A 24,258-nucleotide genomic window follows, 5' to 3' on the forward strand; every position below is an offset into this window, starting at 1 on the left:
AGGACTGAACAGATGGCATCAATGGCAGTATCATATTAGGAAGGAACTTGACATGTTTAGCATTCAGGAATGTGTTAGCAGAGCTAATGTCAGTTGGTATGGAGACTTAAACACAATGGGAAGAGAACATACATTTATGGTACTATACTGTATTTATTGATACCATAAGTTTACGTCATCTGTTTACATGATGAATCATCTGTCTGTCAGTGCCTACATCAATATTATCTTATATGACACAAAACACTGTAGATGTTATACATATTACTAACACTAGACATCAAAAATGAAAAGATAATATGAAAAAGAAATTCATATTTATTTACAGGTATAACAATTCATACATTGTTAATGAAGCAGCAGCAATGTGATTGCTTTATGGCAGCCTAGTGTAATCAATACAATTGCTTCATGGTATGCTAATTAATTAAATTTAACTGATTAATTAATAACAGTTGTTATGCAGCTATGATTTAATACTGCGTCTTTATGTTTGTTTACATTCTTGACTGCGAATGGTGCCATGTGTGGTCTAAATGTTTGTGTGCTTAAGTTTCAATAAATTTTAACTTTTTATAATAGATTTGTGTATATTTTATGGTAGTAAATGATAAAATGGGCTAGTATAGTATCTACATATATTTTATGCATTCATGATATACCTAACTTTTTCTTAATTTTTTTGATATTTTTAGGCTACGTTGTCGGCAAGTTTTTTCAAATTATTGCAAATCTTCAAAGATTTTTCTAATATATTTATATTGAAAAAAATTATCTTTGTTTTTTTAATGTGAAGATTTTAATGTGAAGACGTTGTCGGCAAGTTTTTTCAAATTGTTGCAAATCTTCAAAGATTTTTCTAATATATTTATATTGAAAAAAATTATCTTTGTTTTTTTTAATGTGAAGATATCTGTGCAAGACTGGATATAATTGTTTTTGACTATATAATTGGAGTGTAATTTCCTTTCAAAGTGTTAAAGGTATTTTTTTGGCTTGAAGTTCCCTATTTTATAAAGGGGAACTTCATAAAAATTCATAATTTACTGTACAGTAATAATGCAAATAAATTATCAGATTTCAAGATTCCACTTAGTTGCATTCCTGGTAAAGGTGAATAAATTTTCAATTGAATTTTAGCACAATGTTATAACAGTGTTAATCTCCTAATTTCCTCTATATCCAACTTTTTATGTTAACAATCAGTTCTGGAGAGGAAGTTAAATAAATATTTATATATAATTTTATTTTATTGATTGGTTGATTAGAATGTTTCAGATTCATACCCAGTGGTGCATTAACTTCAGAATCAGTATATTGTTTTCCAAAGAATGAAGCTTAAATATATAAAAAAAAAAAAATATATATATTATATATATATATATTTACTGCAAATAAAAAAAACAAACAGTATAACACACACACACACACACACACACACACACACACACACACACACACACACACACACACACACACACACACACACAACACACACACACAATATATTTATACAATTCTGTATTTTATCTCTGTCTCTCTAAGGAGATCTTACAGTCATATTCTCTGTAGAATCACAATTAGTAAATAATTTGTAATATTTACTAATTGTGATTCTACAGAGAATATCATTCAGGAACTCAAAGAAAATTCTCTGATTTTCACAGTTAAATTAAATTCTGAATATAACATCAAATACAAAAAAATGAATATAGCATTCTATTAAAAGTTCTGTAGTTTCACTTGACTATATGAGAATTTTTTTTGCAGCATTTATTCCAACTACCCTCCTTATTTTACTTTATTTTATTTATTTATTTTTATTATTTCTATTCATTCATTCATTCAGTCTATCTTACTCCTCAAATTCCTTAGAGTACTGTAAAAGAAGATCTCACTTGACTTGCATCTACTAATAGCAAGCAAGTTTCATAAAAAAAAAACATGTATCATAGTCTTATTACAGGCTACTAAAATAATAGGTAATAGTAAATTCTCTTTGATGACCACTAAACATAACACTCTTATTCTTGCTTGTTTGTGTGGCAAGGGAAAAGATTGTTCTCCTAAAATCAAACTTTTTCATGAGGGGTGTATTGCTACACCCCTCGTGAAAAAAAATATCACTGATATTATATTTTGCATTTATTCCTGTTAAAGATTCTGCTAATTGTTTCTTGGGCTCATGTGATTCCTAAATTAAACAGAAATATACTATTGCTTCATGATGAGGACAATTTTCAGGTATAAACAGTGCATCACAGTTCTCTGGATTAGAGATAGTTGTTGGAATTTTTTCACTTGGCTATGCTACAATTATATATTTGATTTAATCCTTAAAACATAGCCAAGTGAAAAAACTTCCATCAACTATCTCTAATCCAGAGAATTTTAATAATAAGGTGTTGACACCTTTTGGCAACTGGTATATGGTGATATGACTTTTGCATTACTTCCACCTTTGTATCACCACCTCTGGGTCTGGCTCCCACTGACGAGACCTCAATAAAGGTTGAGTCCAAACCGGTCAGGGTAGTGATCATTTCCTTAATGCATTGGATTATACATGTCTGCAAGTATATGTGCTTTGCATTATGGGATACTAAGGCAAGTGATCAGAACTTATACCACCTTTACCATGAGTTGCCCCAGTCCTGAAAATATTTCAGGCACAAACTTTGTTTGCTTACACTTGGATAAAGGATTAAACTAAATATGTAATTTTGTTATATTTTGATGGTTTTTCAACTATTTGTTGTAAAGGAAAAATCTAAGCCTGACAACTTCTATTTAGCCCAAACCCAGCTTCAAGTTTCTCTTCAATAGTTTTTCTTAGCCTCTTCTCAAGTATGTTTGCATAAATCTTACCTTAAACAATTAGTAGAGAAATTCCTCTAATTCTCACATTCATTTTTCCTTTCCTTTTGTTAGAGAGCAACTATGAGAGCTCTGTACCAGTCATCTGGAATTCAGCTTTAAGAATTAAGGCAGTATAAACACCTTAATCTTGGAGCATTTCTAGTCAAATATAATCTGCTCCAGCTGCCTCTCATCATTTAAGACTTTTGATAGCTTTTTTTGTCTACATCAAGTATTGATGTACCCCTGTTTGCATTACTCTTGATTGTTTTTATCACTGCATGTTTCATTTAAACAGTCTTTCAAAGTAATTAATCCAGATAGCTAGATTATCTATCTTTGGTTTCAGTTTTTCATGTCACCTTTATAATCTCTAATTCCTGTTACTTTCAGTTGTGTTGGAGGTTTTTTCATTAGCATCAAATATTTATCTTCTGTATTCTTACCAGTCTTCTCATGACTTTTGTTAGCTACTTTCACAATAAAGTTTAGCTCTCTTTCATTTTTCTCTGTTCTTTCAGGACATTTGCTGGGAACTTTCAGTGTGTTTTCGTTTCCAAGACTGCTTCTTTAACCTTGTTTGTCCACCATGGTGTTAATTTTTCTATCCTTGCAGACAATTTCACCAATACCTCCTTAGCTGAATCAATCAATGTTTTCTTCAGTTTGCTGCAAGACACAAAACAAAACAGCAAAACAAAAACTGAACCTTGAGGTTTAGTTTTTGTTTTTTGAACTGTTCCAATTTTTTCTTGAATAATATTTGTATAGTCGAGTTTACAGTTCACCTGTAAAAGCTGCTCAACCTGGATCATTTTTAAAAATTTTGTACACCTTTTCAATGTGATATTCAGTTTTTACTGCTCCAAACTTAACGGTGGCCAGCCATGTTCAATTTCAAATTCTCTGCCTTTTCTACATGGGAATAATATATATATATATATATATATAAGTACTCTTATATCCTGAACCATCATGAAGATACTACTATCAACAATAACATAGTCAGGGGCCGTCGCCAGATTAGATCACACTCTGAGGCTAGCAATTAAATTTCGCCTCTGATGGATTATAAGACAAAAATATAAAAAAATCTCCAATTGCTATTTTGTTTTTATTACAAGAGAAACATTAATGCAAAACAATTACATAATATTAATTAAATGTTTGCTCTATGTGGATATCGCACAATAGAACTGTTTTATAAGCTCTCTCTCTAAATTTAAATTATAAGCTATCTCCACCTTTATCAATATAGTTGCCAGACCAACCAGTCTTTCTTGGGTCATTTCTATTCGCAAATAATTTTTAATCAGTTTAAGCATGGACACTAACAGAAATTGTTAGCGTGCCGACGGTGCCTACTACAATATGGCTGAACGAGTACCCTTATTAAGCCGCTCCGTGAGGTAGGCGCCTTCTATGGTACACCCTGTCGACGGTACTGAACATAGTCCATGAGGCTCATCTTATTTCTTCATGTAAGCTTGTGCACATCTGTTTGCTGTAACATGGCATTAGTAATGACTAGTTTATATCCTGAACAGAAATCCAGGAAGAACTTTCCCAAAATAAATTTCCAGATTTTATTTTCTGTGCATTGGATTCATTTCCTGCTCTGCTGTTTAGATCTCCAAGAAGGACCAGACTTCTTCATCTCCTTTGTCTGCTGCTTTCTCTAATGACTCAAAAATTTCCTCCACTTTTTCCATAGGTGAACCTTTTGTGGGACCATAGGCCCAAATGTTCCATAATGCATTTCCCCATTTTGAAGTTTGTCCAAATAACTACTTGAAATTACCATCCGGTCTAGAAGAAGTTCATGTTTGCTGTAGTTACTCCTTTCTTTTCTTCATCATTATTGTCTGAATATGACTTCCTATATGTATTATTTAGTAGTCTTCTTTGTTTCAGTAACACCGATTATGTCTGTGTGATACTTTTTCAGTTCTTTCAAATTCGATTTTCTTTCCATTGATATTCTTTGTGGATGGTTTTTATCTTCAGTTCTTCTGATGTCGCGTTTGTTCCATTTTGTTACCATCCCTTCTCATTATTCACCCTGATTTCATAAAGAAAACAGTGGGTGGAGTCTTATAACTAGTTGATGTCCTAGCTGTCATGAAATCTCGTCATGTTGTGCCATCGTGTTTATTTTCAGTGCATCCTCATTTGTTCAGTACCTGCCAACAGGCCACACTGCTTTTTAAAAGTGATTGTACATTAGGTCACAAATCCTAGTTGGTTCTCTCCATTCCTCAAAGGCTATGTGGAGATCTCTTCCCAGTTATCTGGCTTTGATCCATAAGTGATCCCTTGAATTTTTATGTTAAACTAATATTTATGAACTGTCTTCATGGCATAGAAAATATCTCAGAGATAATGTTTTCTTATTTGAAATTCATATATATAAACACTTATAAATATGATGTATTAAATAAATGGGTTAGTTTTTGCACTAAGTATATATGAATATCTAACTATTCATTTGTGCAGATTAGGTTTTCCTGGGTTCCAGGAGGATAAATAAGGTGTTACATAGTGCAAAGAAGAATTACAAAGATGATATTAGGATTATGGAATGTAGATCATGAGGATAGATTGAAACTATAGACTTCTGAAAGTGTGTTATACAATATAAATTGAAATGTTGTTACATGGCAGGAAGAAGGCATCTGTAGAGATTAAGTTTGTGTGTGATTAAGAAAGGAATGAGGGTTAGGTTTTGCTGTCACAAGGAAGTGAGTGGATCTAGTGTTAATTAGTTTAAGAAGAGGCATGGCTGGTGTGGGTAATATATAGCTTTTCTCAGTTAGTACTTGACTCTTTGACTCCTAACATAGGTCAGTTGATACATGCCAAGAGACACATTTTGTTTAAAACTTGCTTTAGATTTTTAGTTATTGAAAAATTACAGAATAGGTCCATGCTTATCTGTGACAATATGCCAAAAATATGTACAGGGTGTTCGGGATAAATTTGACAGTTTCGTAAGGAAAAAGAAAATCTTCTTTGTATCTATTAAATTTAATGAATTGACAAAAAAACATTACAGGCAGAGTTAATTACAATACTATCAACAAGATTTACTCAAAATAACCACCATTAGCATCGATCACAGCTTCAATTCTGCTTCGGAACCTCGAACAAGCTGATGCTACAGTCTCCCTGGGAAGGGCCGCAAAAACTGTTTTAATTTTATCCATTAACTGGGCTTTTGTATTACTGGAAGTGCGATTGGTGTCTTTTTCAACTGCGCCCCATACAAAATGATCCATGGGGTTAAGGTCTGGGGAGTTTGGAGGCCAAACATTTGGACTGGTGAAGTCGTAGAAATTTTCAGACAACCATTTTTGACTTTTCCCAGAGGTGTGGCAAGGGGCCGAATCCTGCTGCCATACATACGGCCTACCATTGGCTACCCTTGTTATCCAGGGCTTGACTACAGTTAGCAACTCCACGAACAAAGCCCGAATTCCAATGCCAGGGTTCTTCAACACTTGTTCCTGCAGATTTGCGAGGAATTCTGCTGTACGAACGCAATCAGATCGTCTGCTAGGGATCTTTCTTCTTGCTACATCCTCGTAGTCACCATTGCAAGTCTCTAGTTCATGCCTGATTGTTTTTACTGTATTCAGGGAGCATTGGGCAGCAGTCGTAATATCCTTATTTTGATGGCGGGCACGAATCATCATGATACAAGTTATTCTCTTCCATGATTCAGGTGGGTTCCAGCTATCCATCCTTTCTGACATCTTGTATATGAATGAAGAAGGGTCCAAACTTTTAAATGAAGAGAAGTGTGTGTTAATACATGTAACTTACGGAAAAATATAATTAATTATAAATATGTCAAATTTATCCCGAACACCCTGTATATATATATATAGAGAGAGAGCCTCTGTAGCTCAGTTGGTATAGATGAAGCCCTTCCATTCAGTGATGTGAGGAACCTTTATCTTGGCTCTTTCGACTAAAGGTAAGTTAGCCGGTCTCATATGGTGATGGAGGGTTTTCCCCTCCCGGAAACTCTGGTTTTTCGTCCCTCTGAATAGGCAAACCGGCCCTGTGGACACATTCTTCTACAGACAAAAATACCCCCCCCCCCCCCCAACATTAGGCTCTGCAACAAGTCAGTTGGGATTGCACACTCACGGTCATATCATGTAAGACAGCTGACCCCAAATAGATGGGAAAAGGCACAAGAGGAAGAAGATGATTATATATAAAATTTCATCATCGACATGTACCCTCATAGGGTGTACAGGATCTTATGATAGTGCTACTTGAAAAGTTACATGATTAAAAACTTTATATATATTAACAATTTTCTCCAGATTAGCCTTTATCTGTCAACATTCCAGTATTATCAGATCTTATATTTCTGTCTTCTAAGGCACTTTTTACTATATCAATCCACACCTACATCTTGATCTTCTGGATGTTTTTCCTGCCATCCTTGCAAAGAACACCTTTTTAGCTAATCTTTCCTCTGCAATTCATTTTAAGTGGCCATACTACCTGAGATTAGCTTTATTAACACATTCCTGTATGATAAAAGTAGCATGTTCTTTCCTAATCTTCACATTTTTAATGTGATGCTGCCATTGATGCCATCAGTTCACTCCAGTGATCTTTCTCAGGACTCTCATATCTGTGGTCTCCAGTCTTTTGACCCAGAGTTTTATTTCTAACCAAGCTCTCTGATCCATAACTTAAATTTGGTTTGAACGCTGTCTTGCATACAGCTAATCTCTCTTATTCCATATAAATTTATTCATTTGACTTCCAACATACCAGCTTTGCTAATTCTGCTGCCTATTTCCAAATTAATTTGCCATCTTCACTAAAAGGTGTGCCTAAATAACTGAAATGTTTTACTTTTTCTGTAGGTTCTCCATTCAGGATGCAGTTAATGTTTTCAGTTCCTGCCTATTTTCGTTGCCTTTGTCTTTTTTTAATGCTGATTTTCATACCAGATTTATTATAGCAGTTATTCAATTTGGTCAGGAAATTCTGCAAACTTATCCTGAATTTATTTAAAAGTATAAGATCATCTGCATAAAGTAAAGAGCTGAGATTAACCTCTCCAATTTTGATATCAGGTTTAATACCACTTTCCTTCATATTATGATCCTAATTCTTGTAGAATTAGGTATTCTTGGCCATTGGGCTGAAGTTCTACTGATGTATGTTTCCCAAATTTGAGGCAGTCTCATGCTTCCAACTTTGTTGAGGTTTGGCATGTTTCTTAGGGCTGAGGCATGAATAGTCTTTTAAATTTGAACTTGCTGCAGTGTATTACTATGGCTTTCTTCCACCTTATTCTGTGGGTTGAATCCAGAGCATGATCTGCAAGCCCAGAGTGGCTGTAGTGGTGAAACCGGATATAGTCATTGTGTTCTGAAATTCTGATATTCGCTGTCCTGCCTGTTTGGCCAAAGTAAGACAGTTTACAGCTGCAAGGGACCTGGTATACAACAGGTAGGTCTAAGGGAAGTGGTTGGTCTTTAGTGGAGCAGATAAGGGATGCCAATTTTCTATATGGTCTGTAACAACGGGGTCAAGTCATGTTTTTTAGGATTTAGAGTAATCTTTGTTGTTGGGGGGGGGAAGTTGTGGTTTACTGGTTTAGTATTTTGGGGATTTTTTTTGAGGGGGGGGGGTAGCCATTGACTGAGGAAGTGTTAAGGATGTGATTTAGTTCAGTGGTTAGGACATTGTCATTTGAACAGATTAGTTTAGCCCTGGTGTATAGTGTCTTAATAATTCCATATTGTTGTTGGGGGGGGGGGATTGTTGGTGAATGTATCTGCCTTTATGGATAGATTTTCTATAAACCGAGAAAACCAAAGTTCTATCAGGTTGGCGGATGACTAGTGTGTCTAGGAAAGGAAGGCTATTGTTTTCCTCTTTTTCTATGGTGATTCTGGGGTGTTGGTGTTTAAGTGTGTTAAGAAGGATAGGAGCGTATCCGAGCCATGTGGCCAAACAGCGAACACATCATCAACGTAGCGAAGCCATATGGTAGGTTTTTGTGGGGCAGAGTTTAAGGTTTTTCTCTTCAAAAGTCTCCATGAAGAAATTGGCCAAGGGTGGTGTATGTGGTGAACCCATGGCTGTCCTCTCTATCTGTTTGTAGAATTTTCCCTGCCAAACGAAATAGCCTGAGTTCATTGTGAACTGAAATTGGGCTGAGATATCGGGAGGAAATTTAGCTTGGATTAGCTCTAAGGTTTCCTTGAGTGGGACATTTGTGAATAAGGAGGAGACGTCAAAACTGACCATTATGTCAGTATGTTGGATTGTAAGGTTTTCTACACTGGCTTTGAAGTGGGCTGAGTTTTTTGTGTGGTGGTGGTGTGTTGCCAGTATAGTGTGTGTGAGCACTTTGGCTAAATGTTTAGCCAATTTGTACGTGGGGGAATCAATGCCATCCACTATGGGACGTAATGGCATTTTGTTTATGTATTTTTGGGAGCCCATATATGGGGGGGGGGATCTAGAATTAAATGGTTTTAATTTGTTAGTAACTTCCACAGGCCAAGAAGTGACCTTAAGGAGCCTATGGAGTTTTCTAAATTGTGAGGATTGTATTCAATAGGGAGGTAAGTAGCCCGATCTAATAGTAAAGCATTAAGTTTACCTGTGTAGTCAGTTTGATTGAGTACCACAGTTTAACTCTAGATCCCCCCCCCCCATATATATGGGCTCCCAAAAATACATAAACAAAATGTGCCATTATGTCCCGTAGTGGATGGCATTGATTCCCCCACGTACAAATTAGCTAAACATTTAGCCAAAGCGCTCGCACACTATACTGACAACACACCATACCATCACACATAAAAAAACTCGGCCCATTTCAAAGCCATTGTAGAAAACCTTACACTCCAACATACTGACATAATGGTCAGTTTTGACAGTGTCGGCCGGTGAAAATTTTAAGTGGGGGTGCTGCATATATATTAAAAAAAAAAAAAAAAAAAAAAAAAAACACTTTTTCCCTAATCAGTAATGAATTTATTAATAAATAAATTTACATATTAAAAATTGCTTTATTAAAAATATTTCATCCTCACTATGAACAAACACCAACAATAAAAGTTTCGTATCAATAGCAATGACAAGTGCAAATGAATATTGGCATTAGATCGCAGTGCATTTGTTTCGTGTAACGATAATTGAAAAAATATAATTCTTTTCATACAAGGACTCTCATCATAATTTAGCCTTGTATCTATAATAAATAAATAATTATATGTTATTTTAACAAAATAAAATAAGATTTACAAAGAAATAGTTTACCACGAACACGCACCAATAATAAACATTTCATATGTCACAGGAATAATGAGCACAGGCATAAGATAGACTGCCCAAGTGGCAGTGTATCTAATGACAATGACGTAACGTGCAACGACAGCAAACGAATATCGCTGTTAGATCTCAGTGCATTTGTTTTGTGTAACGATAATTGAAAAAATATTATTCTTTTCATATTTCAACAAGGACACTCGTCATAATTCAGCCTTGTATCTATAATAAATAAATAATTATATGTTATTTTAACAAAATAAGATTTACAAAAAATAGTTCACCACTCACATGCACCAATAATAAACGTTTCATATCTCACAGAAATAAGGCGCGTAGGCATACTAAAAATACACTGCCGTTTGAGCAGTTACAGTTGGGAATGACGTAACGTGCAATGACGAGCAAACGAATATCGGCGTTAGATCGCAGTGCATTTGTTTCGTAATCTAAAGCGTTAATCAAACAATTCCAATTATTAACTATTCAATCAATGTCAAAACATAAGCTGTAACCTTTAACATGTTGTACTGCATTTATATAATGTTGTAAGCATTGTTATTATTTATAAACACAAATAAAATTTAATTTTTTCATTTTTTTCCTTGGGGGTGCTGCAGTGCCGCAGTGCTTATGTACGGGCCGCCACTGGTTTTGACGTCTCCTCCTTATTCACAAATGTCTCACTGAAGTTAACTTTAGAGCTAATCCTAGCTCAATTTCCTCCCAATATCTCAGCCCTATTTCAGTTCACAATGAACTCAGGCTATTTCGTTTGGCAGGGAAAATTCTACAGACAGATAGTGGAGACAGCCATGTGTTCACCACTTTCCCCACCCTTGGCCAACTTCTCATGGAGACTTTTGAAGAGAAAGCCTTAAACTCTGCCCCACAAAAACCTACCATATGGATTCGCTATGTTGATGATGATGTGTTCACTGTTTGGCCACATGGCTCGGATACACTCCTTTCCTTCTTAACACACTTAAACACCAACACCCCAGAAAGTTCACCCTGGAAAAAGAGGAAAACAATAGCCATCCTTTCCTAGACACACTAGTCACCTGCCACCCTGATGGAACCTTGGTTTTCTCAGTTTATAGAAAACCCACCCATACAGGCAGATACATTCACCAACAATTGCCCCCCCCCCCCCCTCACAACAATATGGAGTTATTAAGACACTATACAACAGTGCTAAACTAAACTGTTCAAATGACAAAGCCCTAACCACTGAACTTAATCACATTCTTAACACTTTCTCAGCCAGTGGCTATCCCCCCCCCCCCAAAAAAAAATCCCAAAAATACCGAAACCAGTAAACCACAACCCCCCTCCCCACCTCACAACAAAGATTACTCTAAATCCATTACCATTCTCTATATCTGGGGAACTTAAGAAAAAATTACCAAAATCCTAAAAAAACAGACTTGACCCCTTGTTACATATCATATAGAAAATTGGCATCCCTTATCTGCTCCACTAAAGACCAACCACTTCCCCTAGACCTACCTGGTGTATACCAGATCCGTTGCAGCTGTAAACTGTCCTACTTTGACCAAACAGGCATGACAGCGAATATCAGAATTTCAGAACACAAGGACTATATCTTATTTCTCCAGTACAGCCACTCTGGGCTTGCAGGCCATTCTCTGGATACAATCCACAGAATAAGGTGGAAGAAAGCCACAGTAATACACCGCAGCAAGTTCAAATTTGAAAGACTATTCATGGAATCAGCCTCAGCCCTAAGAAACATGCCAAACCTCGACAATTTTAGATTCATGAGACTGTCCCAAATTTGGGAAGCATACATCAGGAGAACTTCAGCTCAACGGCCAAGAATACCTAATATAGCCCACTAGGGAGCACTATCAGGACTTTAGGAAACACAGTAGCTTCCTCGCTTCGTCCTCATTTACTGTTTGTTAGTGCCTGCATGCACCTGTTTTTATCTTAAGTTCCCATGAAGATGGCAACGTGACATTGCTGAAATATTGGAAATATATATTAAAGTTTAATTTAATTTATATTCTAGTATACGTTGTGAATTCCCTAAGATATTTAATAATCATATTATGATCCATATAGATAATGAATAACAGCAGAGATAATGTATACTCTTGTCACACAATTGACTTAACATCAAACCATTTTCCTGTACCTACTTCAATTCTTACTGCTGATTTACAACTCAAACAGAGACTATCTATTGCTTGATATAATACCCCATATAGCTGGAGCATTCTGAACAGCTTTCCTCTTGGCACCTTGTCACCTTTTTCTAGATCTACAAAACTTAAATACAGATTCTTGTTATATTCCCTTGATTTCTCAAATATTTGTCTTTAAGTGAAAATCTGATTCTGTCAATCTCTGTTTGTCCTGAATTCAGCTTGTTTTTCTCTGAGCTTCTCTTCCATATTTTTTCTTAGCTGTTTTTTTTTGAGAATACTTGCATAAATCTTACCAGCAATGCTCAGTAGAGAAATTCCCTTGTAATTCTTACATTCTGCTTTATTCTTTTTTTTTTTTACATGGGTACTATGAGTGCTCTACTCCAATCATCTGAAACTCAACCCTCTGACCAGGCTTTCTGAATTATGCAGTGTAGCCACTGTAAAACTTTTATACTTCCATATTTTAGCATTTCTGGTCCAATATCATCTACTCCAGCTGCCTTTTCACATTTCAGGTTTGTGAAAGCTTTTTTTACTTCAAGTAAATATATATATTCTACATGGCATTTGTGTTGAGTTTTTTCTATCTATGCTGTTGCTGCTTATTTCATTTAGTAATCTTTCAAAGTAATTATGCCATACATCAAGTATACCTTTATCCTCAGTTTTCACATATCCTTTATCATCTTTAATTCCTTTTAAAGTGCTCTTTCTTCCATTTCTAAGCTTTTTCAATAACCTCCAGAATATTTTACCATCTTCCTGATATTTACTTAAATATAAAGAGCTAATAAGTTTCATTTCGGCAACAAAAACATTATTTAAATTAAGGGGATATTAAATCCCACATTGTTTACATTGTTTAGTTTATTATACTATATTCGGCAAGAAACTCTCTGATTCCAATCTTTGAGTTTCTTATTCGGTTTTAAAACAATGTGGGATTTAATATCCCCTTAATTTAAATAATGTTTTTGTTGTTGAAATGAAGCTTATTAGCTCTTTATATTTAAGTAACTTAATGGTTGCAGATGTTTGGAAACTCGTATAGCAGAGTATAAGTTCTTTTCGCTATACGCTTTGGTATTAACTTGGTCTAGCTACTCACTGATGAAGCCTCAAAAGAGGCTGAAACCGGTCTGGGTAGTGACCCCCCCACCATAATGTAATAACAGCATACATTTCCTAGGAAATGTGTTTTTACATTATGGAAAATACCTAAGAATAGTGATCAGAACTTTACCGACTTTGCTGCGAGATTTCCGGTATTGCACTACGTGCTAGGGTCACTTGCATTTAGCGGACGCTTAGTGGTTGCTGATACTTTATAGTTTACTATACTATATTCGGCAAGAAACTCTCTGATTCCAATCTTTGAGTTTCTTATTCGGTTTTAAAACAATGTGGGATTTAATATCCCCTTAATTTAAATAAATTCCTGATATTTATTTTTTATGTTCTTAACAAAGTCTTCCCATGATTTTTATTTAAATGATTTTACACGATGCTTTGCTTTGTTACGTTTTCTCTGTATTCCCTAAGAGCACAAGCTGACTTATTTGCCAGGAACTTTCAATATGCTTTCTTCTTTTCCTTCACTGCCTCTTTAACTTTCTGAGTCCACTATGGAGTTCTGATTTTTCTATCCTTGCAGATTACTTCACCACATTCATTTCTGGCTGAATCAATCAATGTTTTCTTCAGGATTTGCCACCAACTCTCCAAGGTTTCATTCTGTTTATTTCAGTCTATAGTTCACTGGTGATAGCTGCTCAATTTTGATTCATTTCAAGAAACTTTCTTACACACCCTTCTTTTCAATATGAAGTTCAATTTTATCTTGTTCAACACTAAATGGTGATCACTTCCTATTTCAAATCCTCTGTATGCTCTTGTGTCCTGAACCAGTAGGCAATAACATATTGAATGAATCTTTTCTTATTTCTTGCTGCTTCTCTCCATGTGAATTTGTGTACAATTTATGTTGGAACATGGTGTTAGTAATAACTAGTCCATGCCTTGTGCAGAAATCCAGCAGGTGATTGCCATTATTATTAGCTTTCCTCTTTTCTTCAAATTTTCCCAAAACATTCTTACTTATATTCCTGGTAATCATTTCCTACTCTACTGTTTAGATCTCCACCAAGGACCAACTTTTCCTTTTTCATTGAGCCAGTTGCTTTCTCTAATGCCTTGAAAAATTCCTCCACTTCTTCCTTAGTAGAACCTTTTGTGGGACCATAAGCACCAATACGTCTCATTGTTCAGTTCCCCTTTCTGATATTAGCCCACATATTTAATATTATAGCTACTCCTTCTTTTACTTGATTTAATAACTCAAAACTCAAAATGATGGAATATAAAAGTTTAAGAAGAGTAATCAAAATGTAAAAAAAATGGCTATTCTCTCTATATCTTTCGCATGCTCAACGCTGCTCTAATAGATATGCTGATTCTCAAAATAGTACCTAACTGTTGAATGAATGTTTAGTTTCACTTTTTTTAAAAAAAATTTATGTGAGTATATATTGAGCATATGATACCCAAACTCATTTCTTGTATTGGTTCATAATTTATTTATTTTTCTTTTTTAACACATAAATTTATTTATTTATTAATAAATAAATTTATATGTTAAAAAATTGCTTTATTAAAAATATTTCACCCTCACCACGAACAAACACCAATAATAACAAGTTTCATATCTCACAGAAATAATGAGCGCAAGCATACTATACACTGCCCAAAGAGCAGTGTCAAGCATAAATGAATATCGGCAAGTCTATAGTTCGCCCACCGTTTGTAGGTCTCTGCTTCGCGTCTTTCCAAGAATAGTCTATTCATGCTGAAGGGGAGAAAGAAATGAAGGAGGTCCGAATTGGTCGCTAACACGCGAAATCACGTGCTTTATAGGTAAAATTTTCAAACTGTTATATAAGCAACCTAGTTAACTACAATAATCATAAAAGAGAAGTTAATTTTCCACCGGTAATAATAAACAACTCATCTCACAATACAGACTGATTACCCTATTATCGGAATGGGTTCTCCTTTTTCTGAGATGCGCAGAAGTGTCGAGGGACCTCTAATCGGTGGGCGAACTATACCTGCAATTGCCGTGATCATTCTCACACTGCATTGGATCGCACTGTATTTGTTTCGTGTAACCATAATTGAGAAAATTTAATTCTTTTCATATTTTCACAGTGACACTTGTCATAATTCAGCCTTGTATCTATAATAAATAAATATTTTATTTTGTTAAAATAACATATAATTAAGATTGCAAAAAATAGTTCACCCTTTCGTATCTCACAGAAATAACGTGCACAAGCATACTATACACTGCCCAAAGAGCAGTGTCAGATTCACTAGTTATGTGCAATGAGAAGCCAAACGAATATCAGCGAGTCTGGCTGCAATTGGTTGAATGTGATAATATGGACACTGTGTTAGATCGCAGTGTATTTGTTTCTTAATCTAAAGAGTTAATCGAACAATTCCGATTATTAACTATTCAATCAATGTTGAAACATAAGCTGTAACCTTTACCATGTTGTATTGCATTTATATAATGTTGTAAGAATTGTTATTATTTATAAACACAAACAAAATTTAATTTTTTCATTTTTTCCTTGGGGGTGCTGCAGTGTCACAGTGCTTATGTACGGGCTGCCACTGATGGTAATACCATCAACAAAAGGTTGTAAATGTGTGTGGGTAGGATTTATATTAAAGTAATGTACATTTATAGTAGATTACTATAAATATAGTAGCACATTATAATACTTTAGTACTATGAATGGAATTTCCACTCCTCAGTTCATTTAGTTGGAAAGACCCAGGTTCAAATCCTGTCTGTGATGTTAGGAACAAAGGTTTATAATTCCTCATAACATGCAAACTGACTCTGTGAACACTCAGATCTACAGGCATCAATATTTGCCATTGGAGGATACAGCAGGAGGAGTGGCATACTGGTTGCATTAATTTGCTGTGACCTCTAATAAAAGGATTTCAACCATCTCTGGGGGGGGGGGGAAGATAGGTTGAAGACATATTAGTAGTACTATGGATTGGTTAAGTCAGATCATTTGGAAACCCTACTCTAGAAACCAAACATGGAAGCAACCAATGTAATTTGTTGTTCTCTGACTTTTAGATTCAAAAGTGAGACCTTTATACAATGATTATTATTCTGATAATAAATAATAATTACTATTCTGATGGAATGAATTCACATTTATCAGAAGCAACACAGGTCCAGATAATTCTTTTTTAAGTTATTATTATTATGTGACACCTCCAAGCATTCCAAAGACTCATCGAAGGAGGGCACCTACTCTACAACTCTCCATCTCCACCAACTACAGCAAACCGCATCATCTACTGCCCACCACCACCACTAGTATTTTCACAGACAATCAGCAACATCCATGCCCATGGTGGGATTCAAACCTGCAGCCTTTTGGCTGGAGAGCAAATATGCTAACCTCTTGACCAACCAGGCCAGCAAGTGACTTCATCTTCCTGGAAAAATCTTGCATATACACATGTACGGACATTCATTTGCAGCAAATTTTTTAGTTAAAAAGTAAATTATACTTTACATGAAATTATATTTTTGTTCTTATCCTTTACCCAAACATGAGCAAACAATAGTTTGTACACAAAGTATCTTCATTTGCTACTTGTGTATAGAGGTAGTTGACTTAATATCTGATTGCCTCATTATCCATGTATCCTCAATATACATGTCTCAAAGGGTACCTACCATCTTTGAGATATGTATATTGCTGTTTGTTTTGTTTGCTAATGATTGGTAAAGGATGAAAACCAAAATATTTATTTTTAAGTGCAACATACTTTCTGACCATGCCAAAAAATGTGCTATACCTATCTCTCATCCAGAATATTTCAATCATAACACACCATTCTCATGTGCTGCTTGTTTGAAAAATACGTCTCCTGCAGTGATTTAGTTCTCAGTATCTCTGCAGGTCTAGCTTCCAATGACGTATAATCATGTTCCCACTCTTGATGATAGTGATATGTCTTTGCTTTTTTTGTAGTAGTCATGATGGTACAATTTTAAATTATATTAAAACACTTTAAACTTCAAATTTTAAACTTGCATCAGAGCACTAGCACAAAACAAACAACCAAGTTTATAATACTGCTATCGTTTATACATTGAGCTTCATGTGTTATGTTTGTATAGTGCATCAAAGCGAACAAAAACCCAAAGTGAGTGTGTCTATGAGGGTGCATACATTTCCAACTACATTCCACAACAAAAGTCTCATATTAGGAAATTTAAATATTTTTAACTAATATTTGTAATTTTTCTATTGAAATTTTTGAAATAAAATTCAATTTAATATAATTGAATTATAAACTGGAATTATTGTACAAAAAATATTTATTTTAAGTTTTTAATTAACGTAAATTTTAAATAGAACCATAATATATATTATTTTTTGATAAATAGATTAACATTATTTATTTGCTTTATCGTATTCGGACTCATCTACAGGGTGTTCGGGATAAATTTGACATATTTATAATTAATTATATTTTTCCGTAAGTTACATGTATTAACACACACTTCTCTTCATTTAAAAGGTTGGACCCTTCTTCATTCATATACAAGATGTCAGAAAGGATGGATAGCTGGAACCCACCTGAATCATGGAAGAGAATAACTTGTATCATGATGATTCGTGCCGGCCATCAAAATAAGGATATTTCGACTGCTGCCCAATGCTCCCTGAATACAGTAAAAACAATCAGGCATGAACTAGAGACTTGCAATGGTGACTACGAGGATGTAGCAAGAAGAAAGATCCCTAGCAGACGATCTGATTGCGTTCGTACAGCAGAATTCCTCGCAAATCTGCAGGAACAGGTGTTGAAGATCCCTGGCATTGGAATTCGGGCTTTGTCACGTGAAATGAATGTTGCAGCCTCTACTATGAAGCTTGCACTCAATGAAGACCTCCGCTACTACTCATACAAGCGCCGCAAAGGTCAGCTGCTTACAGAAAAGGCCCGTGAAAAACGTTTGATAAACGCAAAGAAACTTCTAAGCAAAGTGAAACATCCTGCGGAACCACAAACAATCTGGTTCTTTTCCGATGAGAAAAACTTTTGCCAGGATCAAAAACACAACACACAGAATAACAGATGGCTTGCATACAGTACAAAGGACATTCCTCGTGTAATGCAGACTAAATTTCCCCAAACTGTGATGGTTTTCGGATGTGTATCCTCTGAAGGCAATGTGATGCCTCCGCATTTTTTCCAAGAGGGCCTCAGGTTGACTTCAGATGGCTACGTGGAGTTGCTAAACACTGTAGTCAAGCCCTGGATAACAAGGGTAGCCAATGGTAGGCCGTATGTATGGCAGCAGGATTCGGCCCCTTGCCACACCTCTGGGAAAAGTCAAAAATGGTTGTCTGAAAATTTCTACGACTTCACCAGTCCAAATGTTTGGCCTCCAAACTCCCCAGACCTTAACCCCATGGATTATTTTGTATGGGGCGCAGTTGAAAAAGACACCAATCGCACTTCCAGTAATACAAAAGCCCAGTTAATGGATAAAATTAAAACAGTTTTTGCGGCCCCTCCCAGGGAGACTGTAGCATCAGCTTGTTCGAGGTTCCGAAGCAGGATTGAAGCTGTGATCGATGCTAATGGTGGTTATTTTGAGTAAATCTTGTTGATAGTATTGTAATTAACTCTGCCTGTAATGTTTTTTGTCAATTCATTAAATTTAATAGATACAAAGAAGATTTTCTTTTTCCTTACGAAACTGTCAAATTTATCCCGAACACCCTGTATATGTTATTTTGAAAATTGAGACAAAATAAATTTGCGATCTACCCGTAGATCGCGATCGACATTATTGACACCCCCTGCTATATATCATGGGATACTGAGATAATTTGATGTGAAGTCAGTTTCCTCTATATACAAACAGCCTAGTTGTGAAGGTTGATCTTGTGAAAACTTTTGTCTGCTCAACAGGTAAGGGGGAAAAAAACCATAATTTCTTGTCAAGTATATTTTCCTGATATTCATATAATACAAATGACACCATGAATTTCCTGTTGTTAGCATGCTTCATTCAAAATAGAACTCTCTTTTTAATACATCCAGTGTTGTATTAAATAACTGATTCAGTGAAATATGTAAATGATTACTTGCTTTGTCGTTTTAATGTTATAATTTGCACATTATTGTGACCAGCTTTATCAGTAACCTTTGGGTTTGGGAGAGGGGGACAAGGAAACCTTTTCAACAGAGTAGGTAATTATTGATTTGCTTATTGACATATTGTGTTGGTTTTTAATTACTTTTTTATTAACACACTTTTAATTTTATTACTTTTCTCCTTCTCAACCAAATTTCCTAGGTAGAGAGGATAAAAGAGAGGGTTGAAGAAAAGGAAGGGATACCTCCAGCACAGCAGAGGCTTATTTTTAGTGGAAAACAAATGTAAGAAATAATTTGTCTTTTTTTTATCTTTAATTGCATAACTTGATTGTACAAAGAAGTCTTTTATTTCAGTTTTTGAACTAAATTTTGATCATTTTTGTAATGTTCATTGTAGGTTATTTAGACAGTGTTCAATATTTAAATGTTTTAACTTTATTTTTCACTTGGTCAGAATATAATAAATTTAGTTTAATCCTTTATCCAAGTGTGTGCAAACAAAGTTTGCGCCTAAAAGCATCTTCAAGACTGGGGTAAAGTGGTACAACACTGGGCAACTCCTTGCAAAGGTGGAGCAAGCTACCAACACTCCTATGTCAGTATCTCCCATAATGCAAAACACATCTCCTTGCGGATATGTATAATGTTATGCATTAAGGAAAGGGCCACTACCCAGCCTAGTTTCGACCTTTATCGAGGTCTCTTCAGTGGGAGCCAGGCCCAAGTGGATATGCCAAGGCAGAAGCATTAGCAAGGTCATCTCCTCCTATAGGAGCTGCCAAATGGTGTGCCACCTTTTTATTAAATTACTCTGGATTTAGAGAAAGATGTTCAAAGTTTATTTTCAACATCATTATATACCACTTTACCCCAGTCCTGATGATACTTTCAGGTGCAAACTTTGTTTGCACACACTTGGATAAAGGATTAAACTAAATTTATTATTAAATGTTTTAGTGAAGTTCTACTTTTGATGCCACCCCTATTTTTCAAGGACAAGTTGGTTAAGGAATAGGCTAGTTACTTAGTCATTAATTTGTAAAATTGGTAATTATATTCCATCGAGATGTGGACAACAGAGCTTAACAGCATCTCAGGATAGTAGATATTACACATTTAATTTGTTTTTATCTTTTTCAATCATTAAAGTCCCGATATATACCATCAGGGGATGTACAGGATAATTATGATAGTACTACATGAAAAAGTTAAACCATTACTAACTTCTTTAATTCTCTAAATTAGAGGATTAAAGAAGTTAGTAATGGTTTAACTTAGAGGAAATTGTATTATCAGATCTTATATTTCTCCCTTTTAAGATGCTTTTTACTGTATCAAGCCATCTACACCTAGATCTTCTACATCAAGGAAAAAAGACTCTTCCTGAGTTTTTTCCTGCCAACCTAGCAAAGAACACTTGTTTTGCTAATCTTTCATCTCCTGTTCTGTTTAAGTGGCCATACCACCTGAGATTAGCTCTACTAACATATTCCTGAATGCTAACAATGTCAAGATTTTTGCTAATATCCTCATTTTTACTATGATACTGCTATTGATGCCATCTGTTCATTCCCCTAATCTTTCTCAGAGGTCTCCAGTCTTTGATGAAGTATTTTATTTCTAACCCAGCTCAGATCCATAACTTAATATTGGTTTAAACACAGCTAGTATAGTGTTTAGATGAGTTTCTCTTTTATTCCATATAAATTTATTCATTTGATTTTATACCATACCAGCTTTGCTAATTCTGCTGTCTGTTTCCATATTTAATTCAACATCTTCACTGAAAATTGTGCTTAAATAGCTGAAATGTTTTACTTGTTCTGTAGGTTCTCCATTCAGTATGCAGTTTATGTTTTCAGTTTCTGCATGTTTTCATTGTCTTTGTCTTTTTATTGTTGATTTTCATACCAAATTTAATAAAGCAGTTATTCAATTTTTTCAGGGAATCCTGCAGACTTGTAATGTGTTTATTTAGAATATATAATCATCTGCATAAAGTAAAGAGCAGAAATTAACACCAATTTTGTTATCAGGTTTAATACCACATTTACTTTATAACGTGATTCAGATATGATAAATAACAATGGAGATAATGTACAACATTGTCTCAGAACTGATTTAACATCAAACCATTTTCCTGTACCTCTTTTAGTTGTAAATGCTGACTTACAATTCAAATATAGACTAAGTATTGCTTGATATAATGTCCCATTTACCCTATATGACTGTAGCATTTTGAACAGCTTTTCTTTTAGCACATTGTCATGTGCCTTTTTTCCAGATCTACAAAACTTAAATATAGATCCTTGTGATATTCCCATGAATTCCTAATTACTTGTCTTAAAGTGAAAATTTGATCCTGACAACTTCTCTTTGACCTGAATCCAGATTGTTCTTCTCCAAGCTTTCCTTCCACAAGTTTGCTTAGCCATTTCTCAAGAATATGTGCATGAATATTACAGAAAAATTCCTCTGTAATTCTGTGGCTGTCCCTTGGTCAAGTATTGAGTGGACATGCTCTTCAACCAACAGGTTGCAGGTTTGAATCCCTCCCTGGGCATGGATGTTTGATCGTCTTTAGGTGAGAGATGAATTTCATCACTTGGTGTGAGACCCCCTGTCCCCATTTATTGGAGGCCTGAAGTGCCTTGAAAAAGTTCCATGTTTAGTCTCTTAAGTAAGGTGTCTGGGCTGTAAAAATAAACAATATATTACAAAAAAAAAAAAAAAAATGGGGGAAAATATCCTTTCTCCACTCGTGGTACAAATGTACTATAGGTTTGCTGATAACCTTTCGTAGGTGGGAACCACATAAAAAGAAAAAATTCTCAAATTCAATTTTATTTCAATTTTTTATAGATGGGTACAGTTTTCTTAGTACCTATCCTAAATCATCCTATATTACCTCCATATTTGAACATTTCTGGTCAAATATCATCTCCTTGAGCTTTCTTTCCACATTTCAGCTTTTTTACTTTTTCTACTTCAAGTATTAGTATGTATTTCTGATTTTTATGTTGCTCCCACCCATGAAAGGTTATTTGCAAACCATACATATTGTACTGTAGGCTTTTACTTTTTAATTTCAGGTTTATATATTTTTTGTATTTTTTTAAATTTATTTTTACATAGTGGAAACCTTTCTCTAAACCAAAACTTTGCATTCTTGTTGAGTGTTTTCTACCACCCTGCTGTCACTGCTTGTTTCATTTAATTTAATTGTTTCATTTTTAGCAATCTTTCAGTGTAGTTACTTCAGACATCTAGAATATCTTTATCTTCAATTTTATGTCAATTTGATCAACTCTAATTTCTTGTAAAGTACTCTTGCCTCCAGCAGGTCTCCAGAAATACATTCACCCATTTATTATAGAGTTATTATAGAGAGAAGCAGCGAGTGAATTTTCAGCCTTGTTCTAAATGCATTCAAAATATATTATTGTCTTTGTATAATTTAAACTGTTTTTTCCCCTTCATTTTAAAGCATGTCATTCACTGTCAAATTATTTGATCGTGAGTGGCTGCCAACAAATGAATTTGAAATCCTTAATTCTTTTCACTTAGTGCATATTCATCATACGTTCAGTTTTCATTTCAGTCATGAAGTGAGAAAATTCATCTAGTTCAGACCCATGAAATGTGTGCAAAGATGTCTACATGTATAAGCCACTAGAGAAGAATAGAGATCTGGAAGTTGTCTGACTATGTCATACAGACTGGAGTATACAAAAGAACATGCAAGTAAACTATTATGTCTGTACATGAATGCTAGGAGTATCAGAAACAAAGGGGTAGGTGTTTGTTGCCTTGGTCAATATGTTGGGATCCCAGATTGTAGGCATTAGTGAGACCTGACTATCAGAATTAGACATACCAACTGGTATCGAGTATAAAGGGTACAATATAGGAGAGGAGGAGGGCTTGCTGCTAACAGTATTTCATGTGGCAGTGAGTTTCAAGCCATCTGGTGTGGGTTGTTGTTACAGATCTGTGGATCGGTTGTTAGTGATGAAGAAATGCATCGCCAAATAGAAAAGATGAGCATGAAAAGAGTAATCATAATGGGAGACTTTAATAATCCAAATATTGATTGGGTAGCAGTAGAATCTCATGAGAAAAATGAAAATGAATTTATTGAGCTGTTGTGGGACAACTTCCTCAAGCAGCATGTGACAGAAGGAATTCAAGGTCAAAAAGTGTTAGATTTGATTATAGTGTCAGAGGGTGTTTCACTTAAAGACGTAACTATTCTGCCTCCAGTTGGTTGTGATCATGTGGAACTCGCTTGGGAAGTGACTAAGTTTATGAATGTTCTATTCAGAAAAGGTTACACGCTGAACTACAAAGCAGCAAATTATGACCAACAGGGGAGTATACTGAGTTCAATGGAATGGTATCAGTTGCTGGATGGGAAGATGCGATATCAGGATGTGCCCCGAGAGTTCGAAGAATATGGTAGGAGTCAAATGGACGTGTAATCTTATTAAGCAAGAGATTTGTAAGAAAAGGGTGATGTGGAAGGAATACTATGTGCATAAAGATGATGTTCATTATGAAAATTATAAGCCTGCTGCTTATAATTTTCATAATAATTTTTTAATTCCGACTGCAGACACTAGCAAACATGAGAAAGAGGGATGATATGATTGAGATTTACAAACTTCTGAAAGTGTCATACAGG

At 35.1% G+C, this 24,258-nt stretch overlaps 1 protein-coding gene across 1 annotated transcript in view; it reads left to right on the forward strand.

The window, feature by feature from the left end:
- Positions 1-24,258, forward strand: part of Nedd8 (Nedd8 ubiquitin like modifier) — an 81,154-nt gene that overhangs the window by 50,248 nt on the left and 6,648 nt on the right. The window contains exon 4 of the mRNA XM_090407984.1: positions 19,774-19,856. Within this exon, the coding sequence (XP_090264110.1) occupies positions 19,774-19,856 (83 nt within the window). The remainder of the gene's footprint in view (positions 1-19,773; positions 19,857-24,258) is intronic.

Source organism: Typopeltis vanoorti, chromosome 18 (assembly GCF_054136105.1).
Source record: "Typopeltis vanoorti isolate ZY-2024b chromosome 18, IOZ_Tvanoo_1.0, whole genome shotgun sequence".
In the NCBI taxonomy this organism is placed as follows: domain Eukaryota; kingdom Metazoa; phylum Arthropoda; class Arachnida; order Uropygi; family Thelyphonidae; genus Typopeltis; species Typopeltis vanoorti.